Below are 22,575 nucleotides of genomic sequence, written 5' to 3' on the forward strand. Positions count from 1 at the left end.
TTGAGAACTGAGAGCAAACTGAGGGTTGATGGGGGGTGGGAGGGAGGAGAGGGTGGGTGATGGGTATTGAGGAGGGCACCTTTTGGGATGAGCACTGGGTGTTGTATGGAAACCAATTTGACAATAAATTTCATATATAAATAAAAAAAAAAAACAAAAAAAAACAAAAAAAAAAACCAAAAAGTTTAATCTGTGTAGAACATAGCCTATATGCTTGTTTCTAATAATGGATTACAAAATACATGTCCTTAAAATATAAGAATGTTAAATTAAAATAAACAGACAAATAAAATGCATTACACAACAACAACAAAAAAATTAATGTTAAAAAATAATGTGGCTGATAATATCGGAGAAGCCAAAGATTTTATGTAGAAAGAGTAAAAAAGGGCACATTTAACAATAATCAACATAATGGAAAGCTGGGGTTCTTTTTTTTATTTCAAAGTGAAAAGAAATTAATGTACGTAACCAAAATACATCAGAGAAACCAAAACCAAAACTGTACAGAAAAATTACAGATTTTCCTAACCATCATCAGAACTGACTTTACATGTAAGTAAGAACATATTTTATAAAGTGAGCTAAACTGAATGGAAGCCAAAGATGCAAGTTTTAACATCAGCTCTCCAATGTTTTGCTGTAGTAACTCTTGTAAGTCACTTAGAGGATTAGGGGTTGCTTTCTGATTTATACAATTGAACTTGAAGAATTTAGCCTCCCTCACAGGATTACAGGGAAGAAAAGCGAAAAGAAACAAAAATATTTTTGTTAAGAAAGCTATGACTATGTATTTACAATAAGGTCTCGTGCCATACTATTAAACTCTCTGCAAACATTTTAATGCAGATCATCTCTTGTGGACTGTTGTAAGAGAACTCACAGAGGACTGTCCATCACAGGTTTCATGTGGATGTCCGTAGAAAGCCACAACAGCCAATTCTGCAATAGTTCTTTCAAACTCTGGAGAACACTACACTGAGGAATCAAAACAAAAAAAAAAATCATTCATAAAACCATTCAGACACACTACAGTGTCGAGAACAAATTAAAACCAGAGGCTTGGCGGTGGAGATGACTGCATCTAATTCAGAACCTAATAGCTGCTGCTCCAGCCTGATCAGTCTCCAAGAGACAGATGAATGCCAAGTACAAGTTTATATTGCCATTTTCTCTACAAGACTGCCCCCAGCTTATCAGTCCAGGAACACTCTTGTTTCTCTAAATTACATTCATTTATAACATATATTACATCTTCAAATAAAGTATCACCCACCCCTGCTGTCTCCCCTTCGATATCCTTTAAAGTTGCTATAGAAATGAGTTTCCCATCCATTTCACCTTGTGTCACAACTACAATTTACTCCCTTTTTGACAATCATAAACTTTATCTTACCTTCTGTAACTGTGGAAAACAAACAATTCTAGTCATTCTCAGGCTTTGCCTTGATTTCTCAGGGTCTCATTTACATACAAATACAGTCTTGACAGAAGTGTGCCCAGAGCATTAATGAGGATAAATCATAGCATCTATAAATTTGAAAGCTATCCATATCATCCCAAAACCTAATACAGGAAACCTTTATTACGTATCCTTAACAACAGGGGGAGAGCATTCGCACATATCCTTAACAAATAATGGCCTAGATACTATTTGAATATCTCCAGTGATAGGATGCTCACTTCACAGAACAGTTCAATTAATACTTTTTAAAGAAACTGACACCTTGCATTCAGGTTATAAATATGTTCAAGTTGAAAGTGACCTTGGAATCACCTAAAACAGTGTTCAATTTTGGTGTCAACCAAGGATTTAAACATCTGAGAAGGTAGTAAATATTACCATGTCATATTCAGAAAACTAAATCCTTTCATTCCCCACTCACTTATTCTAATCCACGCAGTCCCCACATTAAAGTCATGAGATTTTTATGTTTATGAGAGGAACATGGGTTTAAAAAAAAAAAGGTTGAGAAGCACAGCTCTACCCTGTATAAGAACCTTCTCTACATAAATATCCCCAGTAGATACACCCACTAAGCCTATGCTTGACATATTCTAACACCAGGAAATATAGTACCTCTTAAAGTCCTTTATTCCATTTTGAGTTTCCTCTACCTATAATGAGATACTGCCGTGGGGTGCCTGGGTGGCTCAGTAGGTTAAGCAACCAACTCTGGATTTCGGCCGAGGTCATGATCCCAGGGTCGTAGGATCGAGTCCCACATTGTGCTCCGTGCCGAGTATGGTGATCTCGCTTAAGATTCTCTCTCTCCCTCTGTCCCCCACCCCACTCTGGCATGCACACACATTCTCTCTAAAAGAAAAAAGTTTATTAAAAAAAAGATACTGCCCTATATCTAATACTGCCTTCTGAAGTCACATAGAGATCTGCTCTTTCCATGGGACAATCTATCAATTATTTGAAAAGAACCACAAAATATTCATCTTTTTTCCTCCAGGCACAATATTCCTGGTTCCTTTACTATCCCAAGCTAGAAATCTCAAAGTCATCTTGTGTCCTTCATGCTTCATTTCATCACCAAATCCTATCATTTTTTCTTTTGAAAATGCCCAACTTTTCCATTCCTTCCAATCCCCCTGTAACTACCTAGCCCAGGCCTTCACATCTCTAAGATTACTTTATCCTCCTAGTCAGTCTTCTTTTTCTAGTCTCATCTCCCAAACCCCCATTCTTTCTCTATGGCTACCAGACCTTTGTTACTTAAGTACTCTACCTATTATATCCATCTTCCCTCAAAGAACCGCATATGGCAAAGGAATAGCAGTACATAACAAGGTCTTAAAAATGTTCAAACTCTTTCCTTTTACCCAGTAACTTCACTCCTGGAAATGGATACCAAGAGAAGAAATCTGTATTATGAAGATGAGCAATATAGTTATTGCTATATATTGCAATATATATTGTATACAATATATATTGCAAATATATATTGTATATATATTGCTATATACCTACAAAGAAACAAATTAGAGATAATAACAGAAAAAGGATTAAATACATTTTTGTGAACTATGACTAGGTATTTACTATATTTGACTAATTCCGGATTGATTTTTTTGAGAGAGAGAGAGAGGGAGAGAGCACGTGCAAGTTGGGGAGGAGGAGAGGGAGAGAAGACATCTCAAGCAGGCTCCATGCCCAGTGTGGAGCTTGATCCCACGACCATGAGATCATGACCTGAGCTGAAATCAAGAGTTGAACACTTAACTGACTGAGGCATCCAGACTCCCCTGTATTCTGATTTTTAAATTTATGTCCACTGTTTTTATAATTATATAGGAGATATAAATCAATGTGGACAAAAATTAGAAAATTAACATGTCAAAATGAAAAAAGCATTGTTACAGTGGATTTGTGGGATTTTCTCAACCAAAATTCTTCAAGAAAAAAGTTGTTTACTGATAGGCACAACTAGCTAAGCACAAACAAAAGCACTGAAGATGTGAAACTATTAGAGTTTTAAACATTATTTATTATGTTAAGCTGGGTAATCAAGCCATACAATAGCTAAGGTGATAATAAGTCATTAAAAGCCTCATAAACTCTACTCTGTTTTCTCTTTTGCCTTTTAAAAGCCTCAAAAACTGGAGCACGTGGGTGGCTCAGTCAGTTAAGTGTCCAACTTCCACTCAGGTCATGATCTCACAGTTCGTGAGTTTGAGCCCTGCATTGGGCTCTGTGCTATCAGCACAGCTATCAGCCTGGAGCCTGCTTCAGATTCTGTGTCTCCCTCTATCTCTGCCCCTCACCCCTCCCTCTTTCTTTCTCTCTCAAAAATAAATAAACATTAAATAAATAAAATAAAAGCCTCATAAACTAACTGAATTTTTAGCTAATTCTACCACAGGTCACATTGCTGTTATCCTTAGCCACTTTCCCAGAATGAAAACCCTTTGATCACTTATCCTTTCTTGTACCCTATACTTCTCTGTGCTTCTTTCCCTCTTTCATTGATCTCAACCTTTCCAAATCTTTCAATTACAGTTTCCACAACTTCTATTCCATGATAATCTAAACCTATACCTTCATATTCTTCGAAGTATGCTTTCCATCTTCTTATTCTAGTCATATCCTGGCTCTCCCTCCCCACTCGAGGACACTTTTCTCTGAATACATTTCCATATCTCCCTTCAACACCTGGAGGTAAGCAATGCCCTAGCTTCCTTGCTAACATGAGAAAAGAATGTAAGCCCATTCTTTGAGAAGGTAAATATAAAATCAGAAATGAATCTCCCATTAAAAGGAAAGAAATCTGGTTCTGCCCCCATGATTCCACTGAAACTCCTCACAAAGGTAGCACAAAACTTCTGTATTATCAATTCCAAAAGAAACTTTCTTTGGTCCTTATCTTTCTGGATCTTCCTGGGATATACGGCAACATTCTTCCTTCACTACTTCTTGATATCCTGTATTCCTTTTGTTTCCTTGGCACTACTGTTCTTATGGCTCTTTTCATAGCTCTTGAGAAGGTTCCTTCATAGACTCTCCTTTTCAGGTAAGTGTTGAGTATTCCCCTGAGTTCTGTCCTTGCCCCACCATCTGTTTCCTTTCCTCTAACCCTTTCTCTCCCCAGCCTCCCACTCTCAAATATAAATATATGTATGTGTGTATAAATGCATATATACTTACTAAGTTGGACCATATGAAATTAACACTGATCAAATACTTTTGACCTACAAAATGGCAATTTTGTATGGTTCAACCTAATATTTATAGATAAATAGCTCCCTAGAATGATTGAATAAGAGAAGAGATAAAGAATGACCCAATTACAAGATAGGAAGAAAATCACAAAAAGCTGCAAAATGAAGTCCCTGAAGATGTATTGGCTGGGGAGAAGTGGTAGGTATTGTCATGTGAATGATGACGTTGGTCAGGTAGTAAGTACAAATAATATAAATTAACCTCAAATCCAAGTTAATGTGACAGGTAGTTAATAAAGTACCATTTGATTATGACAAATACTAAGCAGGACAATACATTTTTACTGTAAATGTGGCCAACAGTAAGTGACTTAAGGTGAAAACAATGTTACAAAAGAAATACTCTATATTGTCACTCTTCTGAAATAGGAATAACCATTCTATACAAAAGTGGCTCTCAGACTCAGTTGGGTAGAACTCTTGGAACTCAGTGGTCTTTTTGGAGAACACACCAAAATAGTAACACATTTTAATTTTATATAAGGTTGGAACAATTTTATTAGCAGAAAATAAGAATGTTATAAATATACAGTATGAATGTCACAGGGGATTTTGTTTGTTTTGGCCATTACTGTATTCCCAGTGTCAAGAAGAGCATCTAGCACATGGTGGGTGTTCAATAAATATTTGTAAAATGAGTAAGGGTATCTATAAAAATATCAACCACAACAATCAAACTAAGTATGGTTAAGTACTTCCCAGTTTGTTTTTATTAATACTAACTTGCCACCTGTTCATTTACTTTGTCACCTGCTACAAGTGGAAGCAGTTCAGGAAAACTGTATGCAACAAAACCTTTACAAAAGAAAATTCTATGCATTAACTTTGACTTGAGTGATGTAGCATCTCAAATCCAGATCCAAGGGAATCCTGGTAGAAAACCACTGCTTTAATGTGGGTTTAGAATCATGTACCACTGACCATAAAACCATACTTCCTATTTAATCTAAGCAATACAGTATTTTCTTACCTTGAAATAAATGGTTGATATAAAGAAGAGCTGTGCTAGATGGTCAAAAAGAAGTGGTTTCACCTCTAGGAATTGAAGAAAAAAGATTATTCAAGATTCCTTTAATTAATATTACAATGAATTAAAGGACTCCAAATTTTCATGATACATACCAGAGAAGCTACTAAAAGGAATCCAGCTCACAAGCTGAAGGAACTGTGATCGACAACAGAGGCCATCCCAGAGAGGAAGGCTCTTATACAGGAATGTTTCACAGGAATAGAACCCCTCCTACAACACAAGTCCATAGTAATAACTCATATAAACCTCTTCAGTCCATAATTACTCTCTAAACAACCAGTTTATTCTGTGCTATTGTTCTTTTAGACCAAATTTTTTTGTCATCAATATAATAAAAGCCTTGGGTTAAGTGCCAGAGTTCCTCATAAAAAGGACCAGATGATTCATATTTGGATACATTACCATCTTCACCAACATAGTTTTCAAATACCATAAAACATCAACTAGAAAGAAGGTAAAAAAAATAAGTTATGTAATGTTTTTAAAGATAAATGAAATTGTACTACTCTGGAGTATATGCAGTCACTTGCACAGTCAATAAGATGTACACAATGTTATAACAGGGCTGTAATTTCTTTAGAGGCCATAGACCAAATTCAAACTCTGGGCAGCTCCATCAGGAGGAATACTGAATGTGTATGTTGCTTATATTCCCACCAAAGAGAGGATCCAGGGCTTTCCTTTTTTTTTTCCTGTGTGGCCCTGAGCCTTAAATAATGGCATGCACCAGGACTCCACCTTAGACCTCCTTCTCATGACATGAGTTCTCTGGACAATATCATCTATAAGATAGCTAAAACCACCACCTATATAATGAGGAGTCCTGTAGTTTAAATCTCATTCCTCAGCACTAGACTCATTATCTAACTGCCTACTGGGTATGACCTTTTAGATATCCAACAGGCATCTTTTAAGTCAAAATTCTTTCCTTCCAAGCCTGACTGTTCCTTCTACATTTCCCTTTCTCACTGAATGCCATCATCATCCTCCCAAGCAGGAAACCTAAAAGTCAACCTAAATTCATCCCTTTACCCTCACCACCATAAAAATCACATCCAACTTCCAATTCATTGGCCTCACACCAAATCCTTAAGATTTATTCAACACATTTATTGGGCATCTTTTTTGTACCACATACCAAGATGAGCAATTGTATGGGAAGAAAATTTAGACATAGTTCCCCCTGACCAGGAGCTTATGTGTGAAAACAGAGATGCTGCAAGAGACAGGATACAGGTAAACACAGTGAACTAAGAGCACATAAAACAAACATCTAAACCAGACTAGGGCAATGAGTATAGGCTTCTTGAAGGTGCTGAGTGGCAGCTTAAAGTACAGCTAGGTTACTTACATAGGCCAAATAATTAATTGGCTAGTAGATTAAAAAATATTTATTGATTATGAAAACACAGTAACCCTATGAGATCTTACCAATGAATTCAATTGAATGCATTCAGTTATATCTTCAGTTTGTTCTCTTAAATTACAGCCCTTTCTCTCTTATTCGCATGATTTAACAAATTCTTTCTTCAAATCCAACAGTACAGAGATAAACATCAATTCAATTCAACTCTATTTATAACGAGTTTTGAAATGAGTAAATACGGTTTACAAATGATGCTGAGCACTAAAGAAAAGGTATTCAATGGATATCTAAATAAATTTTAGAAAGAAGTGGTGGCATGAATATGAAGCAAGTGGAATCTTACTTGTAAGAAGTACTCTGCCCTGATGATAGTGTCCAGTAAGTTGGCAAATTCTTTTCCATGTTCATAATTATTCACCTTATACCAAATACACTCTGGAGCAGAAATATTAAACATAAGCAACTGGTTGCATGACAATAAAAACTATACAAAACATAATTACCATGACTCTAAAATGACAAATGATAAATATAAACAAGTAATCAGTCTTATACATCCTTATACATCCTAGCCAACCTGCACTGCAGACTGTAACAGTTATGAGGAGTGAGATCGATGTTCCTCAAGAACTTCATGACACAGGGAAATCTTACAGTGAAAAAATAAACTAGTAAAATTAACATACAATAAATGTGATTAGCTTAAGTCACATAGTAGTCCAAGAGAGTATAAATGTGTGAATTAAAAGTTTAAGTATAACCCAAATTTCAACTAGGGTGAGATGGGGATAATCTCAGAGTGGTAGGACTTTAGTAAGTGGTAATCTAATAAAATATCACATCTTATCTAAAGAAAAACTGAGCAGGAGAAGGAGAGTTAGCCTGGAACTGACTAAAACCAATTTTGAACACTAGAAAAAAGTCAGGAGTTGCTTACCCAGGAAAGAAATGATCTGGCCAACAGAAATACCATCTCTAAAGAAACTGATCCACTTGGAAAAATTAAATTCTCAGGTCTTACTAGGGCCTGGATGAAAAACTCCCTTACTGCTCTTTCCTTCAATTCTGTAATTAAGAACTCTTCCGATGACTAATTTGGCTCCCATCTACACTGACAGCAGAGATGAGATATTATTGTTGGCAGAAATATGTAACATGAACATGTTACCAAAAATAATTCTTTTTTTAATTTTTTAAATTTACATCCAAGTTATTTAGCATATACTGCAATAATGGTTTCAGGAGTAGATTCCTTAATGCCACTTACCCATTGAGCCTATCGCCCCTCCCACAACCCCTCCAGCAACCCTGTTTACTCTCCATATTTAAGAGTCTCTTCTGTTTTGTCCCCCTCCCTGTTTTTATATTATTTTTGCTTCCCTTCCCTTATGCTCATCTGTTTTATATCTTAAAGTCCTCATATGAGTGAAGTCATATGATATTTGTTTATGATGGGCTAATTTTGCTCAGCATAATACCCTCTAGTTCCATGGAGTTGCAAATGGCATGATTTCATTCGTTTTGATTGACGAGCAATACCCCATCATATATATATATGTGTGTGTGTACATATATATATGCCACATCTTCTTTATCCATTCATCCATCGATGCGCATTTGGGCTCTTTCCATACTTTGGCTATTGTTGATAGTGCTGTTATAAACACTGGGGTGCATGTGCCCCTTTGAAACAGCATACCTGTATCCCTTGGATAAATACCTAGTAGTGCAATTGCTGGGTCACAGGGTAGTTCTACTTTTAATTTTTTGAGGAACTGCCATACTGTTTTCCAGAGTGGCTGCACCAGTTTGCATTCCCACAAGCAGTGGAAAAGAGACCCTCTTTCCCTACATCCTCGCCAACATCTATTGTTGCCTGAGTTGTTAATGTTAGCCATTCTGACAGGTGTGAGGTGGTATCTCATTGTGGTTTTGATTTGTATTTCTCTGATGACGAGTGACGTTGAGCATTTTTTCATGTGTCGGTTGGCCATCTGGATGTCCTCTTTGGAGAAGTGTCTATTCATGTCTTTTTCCCATTTCTTCACTGGCTTATTTGTTTTTTGGGTGTTGAGTTGGTAAGTTCTTTATAGATTTTGGATACTAACCTTTTTTCTGATATGTCATTTGCAAATATCTTCTCCCATTCTGTCAGTTGCCTTTCAGATTTGCTGATTGTTTCTTTTAATATGCAGATTTATTTTCATGAGGTCCCAATAATTCATTTTTGCTTTTGTTTCCCTTGCCTCCAGAGACGTGTTGAGAAGTTGCTGCAGCTGAGGTCAAAGGAGTGTTTGCATGTTTTCTCTTCTAGGATTTTCATGATTTCCTGTCCTACGTTTAGGTCTTTCATCCATTTTGAGGTTTTTCTTGTGTATTGTGTAAGAAAGTGGTCCAGGTTCATTTTTCTGCATGTGATTGTCCAGTTTTCCCTGCACCACTTGTTGAAGATACTGTCTTTATTTCATTGGATAATCTTTCCTGGGTTGTCAAAAATTAGTTGGCCATACGTTTTGGGTCCATTTCTGGGTTCCCTATTCTCTTCCATTGATCAGAGTGTCTGTTCTTGTGCCAGTGACATAGTGTCTTGATGATGACAGCATTGTAATACACCTTGAAGCCTGAAACTGTGATGCCTCCTGCATTGGTTTTCTTCTTCTAGATTACTTTGCCTATTTGGGGTCTTTTCTGATGCCATACAAATTTTAGGATTGTTTGTTCTGGCTCTGTGTAGAATGCCTGTGTTATTTTGATAGGGATTGCATTGAATACGTAGATTGCTTTAGGTAGTATTGACATTTTAACAATATTTGTTCTTCCTTCCCAGGAGCATAGAATATTTTTCCATTTTGTTGTGTCTTCTTCCACTTCTTTCATAAGCTTTCTATAGTTTTCGGTGTATACATTTTTTTACCTCTTTGGTTAGATTTATTCCTAGGTATTTTATGGGTTTTGGTGCAATTGTAAATGGGATCAATTCCTTGATTTCTCTTTCTGTTGCTTCATTGTTGGTGTATAGGAATGCAACTGATTTCTGTGCATTGGTTTTATATCCTGCAACTTTGCTGAATTCATGGATCAGTTCTAGCCATTCTTTTGGTGGAATCTTTTGGGGAATTCATGGATCAGTTCTAGCCATTTTTTTTTTTTGGTGGAATCTTTTGGGTTTTCCATATACACCATCATGTCATCTGCAAAGAGCTAAAGTCTGAACTCCTCCTGGCTGATTTGGATGCCTCTTATTTCTTTGTGTTGTCTGAATGCTGAGGCTAAGACTTCCAATACTATGATGAATAACAGTGGCAAGAGTGGACATCCCTGTCTTGTTCCTTAGGGGAAAGCTCTCAGTTTTTCCCCATTGGGGATATTAGCAGTGGGGGTTTTATATATGGCTTTTATGATCTCAAGGTATGATCTTTCTATCCCTACTTTCTTGAGGGTTTTTATCAAGAAAGGATGCTGTATTTTGGCAAATGCTTTCTCTGCATCTATTGAGAGGATCTTGTCCTTTCTTTTATTGATGTGATGTATCTCATTGATTGTTTTGTGGATATTGAGCCAGCCCTGAATCCAGGTATAAATCCCACTTGGTCATGGTGAATAATTTTTTTAATGTATCATTGGATCCGGTTGGCTAGTATCTTGTTGAGGATTTTTGTGTCCATGTTCATCAAGGAAATTGGTCTATAGTTCTCCTTTTTAGTAGAGTCTTTGTCTGGTTTTGGAATCAAGGTAATGCTGGCTACATACAAAGAGTTTGGAAGTTTGCCTTCCATTTCTATTTTTTGGAACAGCTTCAAGAGAATAGGTGTTAACTCTTCCTTAAATGTTCGCTGGAATTCCCATGGAAAGCCGTCTGGCCCTGGACTCTTGTTCTTTGGGAGATTTTTGATTATTAATTCAATTTCATTACTGGTTATGGATCTGTTAAAATTTTCTATTTCTTCCTGTTTGTTTTGATAGTGCATATGTTTCAAGGAATTGGTCAATTTCTTCCAGATTGCCCATTTTATTGGTGTATAATTGTTCATAATATTCCCTTATTATTGTATTTCTGCTGTGTTGGTTGTGATCTCCTATGTCATTCTTGATTTTATTTATTCGGTCCTTTCCTTTTACTTTTTGATCAAACTGGCTAGGGGTTTATCAATTTTGTTAATTCTTTCAAAGAACCAGTTTCTGGTTTCATTAATCTGTTCTACTGGGGTTTTTTTGGTTTTGATAGCATTGATTTCTGCTGTAATCTTTATTATTTCCTGTCTTCTGCTGGTTTTGGGTTTTATTTGCTGTTCTTTTTCCAGCTGTTTAAAGTGTAAGGTAAGGTTGTGTATCTGAGATCTTTCTTCCTTCTTTAGGCAGGCCTGGAGTGCTATATACTTCCCTCTTATGACCACCTTTGCTGTAGCCCAGATGTTTTGGGTTGTGGTGTTATCACATTGGCTTCCACGAACTTTTTAGTTTTCTCTTTTACTTCTTAGTTAGCCCATTCATTCTTTAGTAGGATGTTCTTTAGTCTTCCAGTATTTGTTACCTTTCCACATTTTTCCTTGAGGTTGATTTCGAGTTGCACAGTGTTGTAGTCTAAAAATATGCACAGTATGATCTCGATCATTTTGTACTTGTTGAGGGCTGATTTGTGTCCCAGTATGTGATCTATTCTGGAGAATGTTCCATGTGCACTGGAGAAGAATGTGTATTCCAATGCTCTAGGATGAAATGTTATGAATATATCTGCTAAGGCCATGTGGTCCAGTGTGTGATTCAAAGCCATTGTTTCCTTCTTGATTTTCTGTTGAGATGATCTGTCCATTGTTGTAAGTGGGGTGTTGAAGTCCCCTACTATTATGGTATTGTTATCAATGAGTTTCTTTATGTTTGTGATTAACTGATTTATATATTTGGGTACTTCCACATTTGGAGCATAATTGTTTACAATTGTTAGAACTTTTTGGTGGATAGACTCCTTAATTATGATATAATGCCCTTCTTCATCTCTTGTGACAGTCTTTATTTTAAAGTCCAGATTGTCTGATATAAGTATGGCTACTCCAGCTTTCCTTTGTCGACCACTAGCATGATAGATGGTTCTCCATTCCCTTACTTTCAATCTGAAAGTGTCATTAGGTCTAAAGTGGGTCTTGTAAACACTACATAGATGGATCTTATTTTCTTATCCATTCTGTTACCCTATGTCTTTTGATTGGAGCATTTAGTCCACTGACGTTTAGAGTGAGTACTAAAAGATATGCATTTATTGCCACTATGGTGCCTCTAGAGTTGGAGTTTCTGATGATGTTCTCTTGCCCTTTCTAGTCTTTGTTGCTTTTGGTCTTTTTTTTTTTTTTTTTGTCTTTCCCCCCCTCAGAGAGTCCCCTTAAAATTTCTTGCAGGGCTGGTTTAGTGGTCACTAACTCTTCATTTTTGTTTGTCTGGGAAACTTTTTATCTCTCCCTCTGTTTTGAATGACAGCCTTGCTGGATAAAGAATTGTTGGCTGCATATTTTTCTGATTCAGCACATTGAATATATCCTGCCACTCCTTTCTGGCCTGCCATGTTTCGGTGGATAGGTCTCCTGCAAACCTGATCTGTCTTCCCTTGTAGGTTAAGGACTTTTTTCCCTTGCTACTTTCATGATTCTTTCCTTGCCTGAGTATTTTGTGAATTTGACTATGATATGCCTTGTTGATGGTCGGTTTTTGCTGAATCTAATGGGGGTTCTCTGTGCTTCCTGTATTTTGATGTCTGTGTCTTTCCCCAGGTTAGGAAACTTTTCTGCTATGATTTGCTCACATAACTCTTCTACCCGTATTTCTCTCTCTTCCTCTTCTGGGACCCCTATTATTCTGATGTTGTTCCTTTTTAATGAGTCACTGATTTCTCTAATTCTTAAATCATGCTCTTTTTCCTTAGTTTCCCTCTTTTTTCCTGATTCAGTGGTCTCCATAAGTTTGTCCTCTATATTGCTGATTTGCTGCTCTGTCTCATCCCTCCTTGCCACTGTGGCATCCATTCGAGATTGCAGCTCAGTTATAGCATTTTTTATTTCATCCTGAGTAGCTTTTAACTCTGCAGAAAGGGATTCTAATCTGTTTTCAATCCCAGCTAGTATTATTATTGTGATTCTGAACTGTGGTTCAGACATCTTGTTTTTATCTGTGTTAAGTCCCTGGCTGTCATTTCTCCCTGTTGTTTCTTTTGGGGCGATTTCATTCGTTTCGTCAATTTGAAGGAAGAAAAGTAATTAATAAAGTTAAAAAAATTAGAATTAAAAAATTAAAAACAACATAAAAAAATCAAATAAAGGATGCTAGATCCTAGGTGTGTTATGGTATTGTTTGTGATAGGAGCTTGACAGATTAGAGAAAAAAGGGAAAGATAAGAAGAAAAAAGGAAAATGTTTGAAAATTTGAAAAAAATGAATGCAATGAAATAGAATAAAATGAAATGGTGGAAGTAAAAAAACAGAATTTGAAATATTTACAAAAAGTAAAAAATAGAAAAAAATTTAAAGAAAAATATTTTAATAGAAATGGGAAATAAAAATATATTTTTTCTCTTTTTGTATTCAAGAATAAGAAAAGAAAAACATTGAATAGATGGACCAGCAAACAGACAGAAGTATGATCGAAATTACATCGGTTTCCCCTAGAAGGCAACTATGAAGCACTTTATAGTCCATATACTAAGCAGGCAGAGAGATTTGTGTTGTTCCTGAAGAGAGAGGTTGGTCCAGTTGGGTGGGGTTTAGTGTAACCGCTCCATTCTCCACTAGATGGTGCTGCTTAGATTACTGGGGTGGATTGCTGTGGCACCTGCAGGTGTGTATGTACATGTGTGGAAAGGGTGAAAATGTTGTCACCTAGCTACCCAGTCTCTAGTATCAGAATTCTGTGCTCTCCCCCACCAGCAATCGTGTACCCCTCCTTTGTCTCCAGCTTCCATCCACTCCCTGCTTTTACACTGTCCGTGACCTAGCCATCAGGTTGCCAGGCGGCACCTCCCTCCTGAGTTTTATCTCAGATGTGGCTGTGTTTTCCAACCCCTCACTTCTGAGGGACTACAGCTTTGACCCGCTCAGACTGTCTGGGAGAGGGTCTCACTGAGCAATGGCCAGGTACCCGCCCGCCCCCAGTAACGTTCGCGGGACCATGCTGCAACTGACGCCCAGAGACTGCAGCTAGGTGCCAACCTGCCCCAGAAAAACTTTATGCGATTGTGTAGAAGCAGCGTTTCAGGGACTGTGGTAAATCACAACACACATCTGGCACCAGGCTGCCCCCTTAATGTCTTTGTTCCAGCACCAGTGAATATGGTTGCTCTCCAGGGTCCGCTGGGACCCTTGCCTTTGGGGTGGCCACACAGCCTCTACCAAATGTCCTCCCAACAGGGGAACTGCATCTCCCCATTTGGTCCTCTGCTCCTGGGGATTCGCCTGTCCCACCAGAGAATCGCTGGTTATTGAGCTGCAGATTTTCAGACTCTGCACTCCCCCAGTTTATAAAGTGTTAATGGAATTTAAACCCTCTTCTTTCTCCTTTCTCCCTTTTTTGTTCAGTCCCTGTGGCTTTTTCCACATTTCCACTTCCTCCTCAGCTTCTTTTGTGGGGCTTGTTTTCTCCTGTACTCTCCCCCAGCTCTGTACTCTCTCTGCAAGCAAAAACAGCTCCTTTCCCTCCACGGCTTCTATCTCTCCCAGTTCACCTCTCCACACTGTGTACCTGTGGAGTTCTGTGGTTCAGGTTGTGCAGATTATTGTTTTAAACCTCAAATCAGTTTTCTAGGTGTGCAGGATGGTTTAGTGTTGATATGGCTGTATTTCATGGATAGAGACATAAAAAAAACTTCCATGCTGTTCTGCCATCTTAAGAATTATTTCTAGTATGAAGTAGTAAGTTGATATCCTGACATGTATTAGTCTTCTCGAGTGTGGTTAGCATTAATCTGATTATTTTGTGGGCTGAACAGCAAGTCTCTGGACATACAAAGATGAAGAGGTTTTGGGATTGTGATGGTCATCAAAATGGAGCCACCCAGTGAGTTTGGGTGGCCATCTAGCAATGTTTCCTTAACAACATACCTCCTTTATTACTGTATCTTAAAATTAGTATAAAGGAAGCATACCAGCTCTGAATATATGATTATTAGAGAGATAGTTACAACATATGAAGGCTCCTCTTATTTAGAATTTGTCACCCTTATAAAAGATATAAGCTATTTGGTTCCCTCCTCATGCAATCAATGAGTTTAAATATCAATTTTTACCTTCCTGTAATGTTTGACTCAACCAGTGATAGAGTCTCAGTAAGATGGACTCATCTTTGACAATGTTAATATAGTGAAGCAGCAGAGAGTTGTTCAACACTGCACCCATCTGAGAAGGCAGCTGCAAAGACAGAACAATCAAGTGTAAGTATATGAAAAGGAGTAAAAGGAACATAGCAACAAGGAAATCATCAGATAGGAAATACACAATAAAAATAAAGGCTGTGAAGATTGAATGGAAAATATAGATAAGCACATGGTCCAGTCACATACCTCTAAGCAATGGATGTTCTTTAAGAGTTGAGGGAAGCTTTTAAGCTGTTCTAGTGGAAATGATCCATTACTACGGAGATAATCAGAAAGAGCCATCCCTTTTTTCCCACATTCTTTACTGCAGCTACTAGAATTCAACATGGGTATAACTGAGTAAGAATTCCATTTCTAAAGAAGAAAGACAGTAAAACAATCTATCAATGGACTAGACAGACTACAAACTAAATGTAAAAGCAGTTGTTAAGTTGTTCAGTTAATGAAGTCTAAATGTGGTTCACACAGAATTCTAGGTAATTAAAATGTATTTAAATTTCTATAATCTCTTGAATCATCTGAATGGTTACTGTTTGGCTTTAAGAAAAGAAACCTGCACAAATCATTTGGAGTTTTAGACACTTACTCTTTTTACAGGATGGACATTAGCTGGACCTAACATTAATTTTACAGGTTCAGGAGGGGGTCCCTGAATCCTTTGCCTCACAGCAAGTAGAGCTGTCTCCCACAGATTCTCTGAATTCCTAAAATAAATCTACAAGAAAATTGGATTAAAGTACATAAATAGGTACCCATAACATGAAGCAATATAAAATACAAAATTCTTAATTGAAAATGTATTAATTATGATACATTTCTCTGCCATGCAAATGGTTCTTTCCTGATCAAGAATCTATTTTATACATTAAATAGAATTAAAACAAAATGCCAATCCCTTAGAAAACTTCCTAGAAACAATGCCATAATACTAGATTTTAAAACGGTATGCTGTAGGGGGTGCCTGGGTGGCTCAGTCAGTTAAGTGTCTGTCTTCAGCTCAGGTCATGATCTCACAGCTCATTGGTTTAAGCCCCACATCGGGTTCTGTGCTGACAGCTCAAAGCCTGGAGCCTGCTTAGGATTCTGTGTCTCCCTCTCTCTCTGCCCCCCCCCCCCGCTTTCACTCTGTTTCTCTCTCTCAAAAATAAATAAACATTAAGAAAAAAATAAAACAGTATGCTGTAAACATTTCATTTCAAATCTGTAAATTAACTTAATAAAAATATTTCGATCTCAATATGACTTATCACTCTTTAATCCCTCACCTTTTTCCTTGCAGGCAAAGATACAGAAATCAAAGTAGGAGCAAAGAACTTATACAGCGATAACAAAGCCTGGAGGTGAGGCTGCATTCCCTGAAATGAAATAAGAGTTCTCAATTTTCAATTCTTTGGTATAAGAAAGAAAAGTAACAATAAAATAAACAGATTAAACATATATTCCAACCCTAATTTTACTATGTGATATGGCTATTGGAAGATGCTATAAAAAATCAAAGAATAAATAATCAGACATTTTAAGTCAACTATCATAAAACTACCCTCATGAGCCTGTGGACTTCTTTTATGACCTTTTCTTTTTTACTTTTTCCTTAATATTTTATCTTGTCTTCTATGCCCATGCCTTAGGTCTACAGTCATACTTACTAGCATGGCTTACTTTCACTGGTAGCATACTCAGGACTCAAAGTTGACTCATTTTTGATTTAGACAGAAAGGTGGGAAGACAAAAAGGGAAACTAAGAAAACAGGGCAAGGAAATATTAATACGTTATCATAATTCCTGGAAAATTAACTAGGAAATCCAACAACAGGTACGCAGTAGTCAAGCAGCTTGATACGACTAAAACAAGTCTTAACAAAAATATTAATTTTAGAATGACAGAAGTCATTACTGCTGGACACCTGGCTATCCAGGTAGACATATCTGGCTATCCAGAGAAAGCATACTACTAAAATGAATTCCAAGAAGGGGCACCTGAGTGGCTCAGTCAGCTAAGTGTCTGACTTTGGCTCAGGTCATGATCTCACATTTCGTGAGTTCAAGCCCTGCATCAGGCTCTGTGCTGACAGCTCAGAGACTAGAGCCTGCTTCAAATCCTATATCTCCCTCTATCTCTCTGCCCCTCCCCTGCTCATGTTCTGTCTCTGTCTCTCTCAAAAAAATATTTAAAAAAATTTTTAATGAATTCCAAGGAAATAACCAAATTGTTTTGTTATATTACAATTTTGTTGAATCAAATATTGTACAAAATAAGACAGGCAGAAATTGGGGCTTAGAAATACAGTGTTCCTATTTTTGTAACAGCTTCTTGAAATTAAATTTGTTATAACAAAACCAAAATAATCCAATTTATCTACACCAAAATATCTTCTGATCTCTGTACTGTCAATTAGTATCAGAGTTTGCTTTGAGTTGGAATGCTTTTTGATAGAGAAAATATTTAGTAGAGGAGAGACCTTTAGAACGTACTGTCTAGTTAACTAAACATATCTTTGTTGTTAAAAAGTTAACACTCGGGGCGCCTGGGTGGCGCAGTCGGTTAAGCGTCCGACTTCAGCCAGGTCACGATCTCGCGGTCTGTGAGTTTGAGCCCCGCATCGGGCTCTGGGCTGATGGCTCAGAGCCTGGAGCCTGTTTCCGATTCTGTGTCTCCCTCTCTCTCTGCCCCACGCCCATTCATGCTCTGTCTCTCTCTGTCCCAAAAATAAATAAACGTTGGGAAAAAAAATTAAAAAAAAAAAAAAGTTAACACTCTTTTCTTTTTTAAAAAGAATTCCAGTTAAATGTGACATATTGAAAATAGATGTTTAACTCTGGGTCCTCCCAAAGCCCCACTAAAAAGTAAAGGAATGAAAAAGGCATAAAGCACAAGTTCAAAGAAAACAAGAGAGGATACAACAGCAAATGAGACATCCCAACAAGATTTTGGAACCTAGAATAAAAATGGACAAATAGTAACCAACTTGGCAAAACAGAGAAAACAAAATCTAAGGTAGTAACAGAAAAAGGCTCAAAAGCAGCAGATTCATGTTTTAGAACTCTCAAAAGGACTCAGGAATTTGAGGGACGAGATACCTCTGAAAAGTGGGGGCAGCAGAAGTGCAAGAAAGGCAACAAACAGGGGGATTGGTTGAAAATCTAAGTAAGAAGCAATTAGAACCCCAAATTCCTTCACCACACTAACAAACATCAAGATTTTACTCTCTTAAAATGAAACTGGAATTAGATAACAGGCACAGCTGAGGGAGGGTACCAGGACCCTTCCTCACCCCTTTCCACTGCCTGCAACCCAGAGTGCTAGGAACCAAGCTGATAACCTGTGATGGTTAACTGTATGTGTCAACTTGGCTGGTCCAGAGTGCCCAGATACTTAGTCAAACATTATTTTGGGTGTTTCTGTGAGGGTGTTTTAGATTTTAAATTGGTAGACTTTGAGTAGATTGTCCTCCATAAAGTGGGTGGACCTCATTCAATCAGTTGAAGGCCTATAAAGAACAAAAAGACCAGCCTCCCTCAAGCAAGAGAGAATTCTTAGCAGCCTGCCTTCAGACTTCACCTGTAACACTGGCTCTTTCTGGTTCTACAGGAGACTGTCTTTGGACTAAAACTGAGACATCAGCTCTCCAGGGTCTCCAGCCTGCTGGCCCACCCTGCAGATTATTGGCTTCCTAGCTTCATAATCATGCAAGCCAATTCCTTATAATAAATATCTTTCTACATATCTATACACACATCCTATTGATTCTGCTTATGGAGAAGCCTGACTAATATATGCCCTAGGCAGGAAACAAGAGGATTCCTCTCTGGGAAAAGTGACACAGCAATCTGTGGGGCTCCCCAGTGAAACATCAAGATCCAGCAATGAACAAGACCTGCTCACATGCAAAAGTTTCCAATCACCATTTTAGTTCTTTATTATTAAATATGGACAAACAACGTTTTCCAGGCATTTGAGAAAAGCCTCTACTGTGAAGCACCAAATTAACTAAAGAAAGGAACTCTGAGGAAACAAGAGACCAAGCTGGAAACAGGAAAAGAATCACAGCCAAAGTCACATAGGCTCACGCCTAGCAGAGGGTACAATCCTAGAAACCATCCTCACCAACTCCCCACCCCTGTTCCAAAGACTGTTCTCAACAGGGCCTGGTGTATATATGATAACAACATGCCTGCACCACTTCCCACCAGTCATGCCTGCCACCACAAAGACAGTTGCTGTATTTTGTTTCTTTCACAGATCAGGAGTTATAGGGTATGAATGGGTATAGAGAGGTTACATGCCTTTGCAGGTGTCAGAAATCCATATATCCAATATATTTTCTCAAACACACAGATTATGCCTGTTACTGCTATACACGTTGTGCTACATGTAAGCACAGCCACGATTTCTTGGTTTGATACTGTTGGACTTGACCAAAATCATCAAAATTCAGGTAATCAAAACAATTCTAAATGCCTCTTTATATGGCTGCCTAGGTGGCTCAGTTGGTTGAGCATCTGACTCTTGATATTGGTTTAGGTCATGATCTCGTGGTGGTGAGAATGAGCCTTGCCTCAGGTTCTCTGAGCATGGAGCCTTGATATTCACTCTCCCTTTCTTTGGATTCTCTCTCCCTTTCTCTCCCCGTCTCCCACTTACAAGCATGCACGTTCTCACTCTCCTTCTCTCTCTGTCTCTCTCAAAAGAAGTATTTAAAAAAATAAAAAATAAACGAATCTTTATAAATGGGCATGGATAATGGAATAATAATGTACTATATAAAATGTTATTAATGAAGCCATATATTTAATGTCTGGGTTTAAAATTTTTACACAATCAGGGGCACCTGGGTGGCTCAGTCGGTTAAGCATCCAACTTCAGCTCAGGTCACAATCTCATGGTCCATGAGTTCAAGCCACATGTTGGGCTCTGTGCTGACAGCTCAGAACCTGGAGCCTGCTTCAGATTCTGTGTCTCCCTCTCTGTCTCTCTGCCCTTCCCCTACTCACATTCTGTCTCTCTCTCTCAAAAATAAACATTAGAAAAAATAAAAAAAAAATTTTACACAATCATGTACTAAACCATTTTTTAAACTTGAACATAACACTATTGTTTCAATTAATACATCAGCAAGATCTTTTTTAAGTTTATTTATCTTGAGAGAAAGAGAGGGAGTGCGAGGGGGGAGGGACAGAGAGAGAGGGAGAGAAAGGATCCCAAGCTGGCTCCATACTGTCAGTGCACAGCCCGACTTGAGGCTCAATTCCACAAGCTGTGAGATCATGACCTGAGCTGAAATCAACGGTTGGATGTTTAAATGACTGAGTCACCCAGGCACCCCCCCAAATCAGCAATATCTTACTTATGCTAAGAATTTTCTTATTCCATTGAAATGCTTTGCTGTTAACATGAAGAAACTTTATAACTTTTTCACAATTTATATTACTGTAAAATAAAATTCAACTTGGACAAAAACATGATAATTAATATATTCAGAGAGCTAAGAGAAGACATTGGACTGACACAATGAAAACAGGAAGCTATTAAACAAGAACAATCAAGGGTGCCTGGGTGGCTCAGTCAGTTAAACATCTGACTTCAGTTCAGGTCATGATCTCACGGTTTGTGAGTTTGAGCCCCGCATCGGGCTCTGTGCTAACAGCTCCGAGCCTGGAGCTTGTTTGGAGTCTGTGTCTCCCACTTTCTCTCTCTCTCTGCCCCTACCCCACTCATGCTCTGTCTCTTTCTCTCTCAAAAATAAATAAACGTTAAAAAAAACAAATGTAAAAACAAGAACAATCATTGAATTGTACTAATGGGAAACCTCACACTGGAGAAGCATGTATGTGCACATTTGTTTGTATTTTTCATTAAACTTGCATGCCTTTTGGTAGGTCATGCAGGCTTCAGCAGTTAAGACAGGCACTACAACTTCCTACTGATTTATACCCAAAACTTCACAGACTTGTTACCAGGCAGGTATAGTGAAAATAACAATGCAAGAAAGCTGTAAGGATAAGAGATAATGGTCAGGGAATATACTAAAGTCTATGTGTCAAGAAAGGAATGCTTTCCTAGATCACATCCACAAAAACATAAATAAATAAACTAATACTTTACTTTAATAAAGTAGTCATTTTTGACTACTCTCCAACACTTATTTTCCAGCCATAACAACACAGTTTCCTAAACAGTCTTGCTGCTTAACATCTATATATGTCTTTTCTTATGTTGTTCCCACCGCCAGGAGTGCCCTTCTCTTCCTTCTTGGCCTGGTTAAATCCTATTAATCTCTTAAAATTTCTCTTAAGAATTACCACTCCTCCTTGACCCTCATCTATTTCTGATTTTTTTTATTTTGTTTTCAAAGCTCAGCAGATAATAAGCTCCCTGAAGATCATGATTCAATCAATTTATATCTCCAAAGCTCAACTCAGTACCTAGCACAGATACACTGGCCAATTTTAGGTCTTTTTGGTACTCACCATTTTGGCCTGAAGACCAAGCAGTTTTCTCACACGAAATGGTTTGACTAGAAAAGATAAAGAAAAGTACAATGCATGAGGTTCATAATAAAAACAAACCACGTGGTTCATAAAACATCTTCGTACAACACATCAAAAATATAAACACTCTGTTCAATTAAACCATTAAGCAGACACTCTTAGATAAAAGCACAAAAAATAATTCCCACAAAATCTTGTCATTGAACTAATGCTACCAGTTAACTTTATAAAGGCCAATAGAAATGTTAATTCCAGATACTCTGTCGAACAGAGAGGACGATGGTGGCCTAGAAGGACACTGTGATAACCTCCTGCTGATTGCTTAGATTCCACCAACATCCGCTTAAATAACCCAGAAAACCGCTGCAAGACTAGCAGAACGAACTCTCCAGAGCCAAGCATAGACAAGAGGCCCACAGAAGAGGGTAGGAAGGGTGAAGAGGCAGTGCGTGCTACAAGGACTGCCAGGAGGAAGCCAGGGCAGTGGAGGGGCAGCCCACCCGGCAAGGCAGAGCCACCGAAGTCTGGCTTGCAAAAGCAGAGGGGGCAGACTCCATGAGTTCTGACAGCCAGCGGGACTTAACATCTAGAATGTTAAAAGTCAACAGCTCT

General features: G+C 37.9%; 1 protein-coding gene across 5 annotated transcripts in view; it reads right to left on the minus strand.

The window, feature by feature from the left end:
* The window catches only part of CENPI (centromere protein I), an 85,754-nt gene that overhangs the window by 34,441 nt on the left and 28,738 nt on the right, over positions 1 to 22,575 (minus strand). For 4 of the 5 annotated variants that reach the window (XM_040467219.1, XM_040467218.1, XM_040467216.1 and 1 more), the window contains 9 exons: positions 21,943 to 21,989; positions 16,740 to 16,829; positions 16,061 to 16,189; positions 15,661 to 15,828; positions 15,388 to 15,508; positions 7,468 to 7,559; positions 5,851 to 5,968; positions 5,699 to 5,763; positions 884 to 978 (listed from right to left, as the gene is read on the minus strand). In XM_040467219.1, coding sequence (XP_040323153.1) covers positions 884 to 978; positions 5,699 to 5,763; positions 5,851 to 5,968; positions 7,468 to 7,559; positions 15,388 to 15,508; positions 15,661 to 15,828; positions 16,061 to 16,189; positions 16,740 to 16,829; positions 21,943 to 21,989 — 925 coding nt within the window. The remainder of the gene's footprint in view (positions 1 to 883; positions 979 to 5,698; positions 5,764 to 5,850; positions 5,969 to 7,467; positions 7,560 to 15,387; positions 15,509 to 15,660; positions 15,829 to 16,060; positions 16,190 to 16,739; positions 16,830 to 21,942; positions 21,990 to 22,575) is intronic. The other variant, XM_040467217.1, reaches the window with a different exon arrangement.

The sequence above is a fragment of the Herpailurus yagouaroundi genome, unplaced genomic scaffold, assembly GCF_014898765.1.
Source record: "Herpailurus yagouaroundi ecotype Mexico unplaced genomic scaffold, PumYag 67383, whole genome shotgun sequence".
Classification (NCBI taxonomy): Eukaryota; Metazoa; Chordata; class Mammalia; order Carnivora; family Felidae; genus Herpailurus; species Herpailurus yagouaroundi.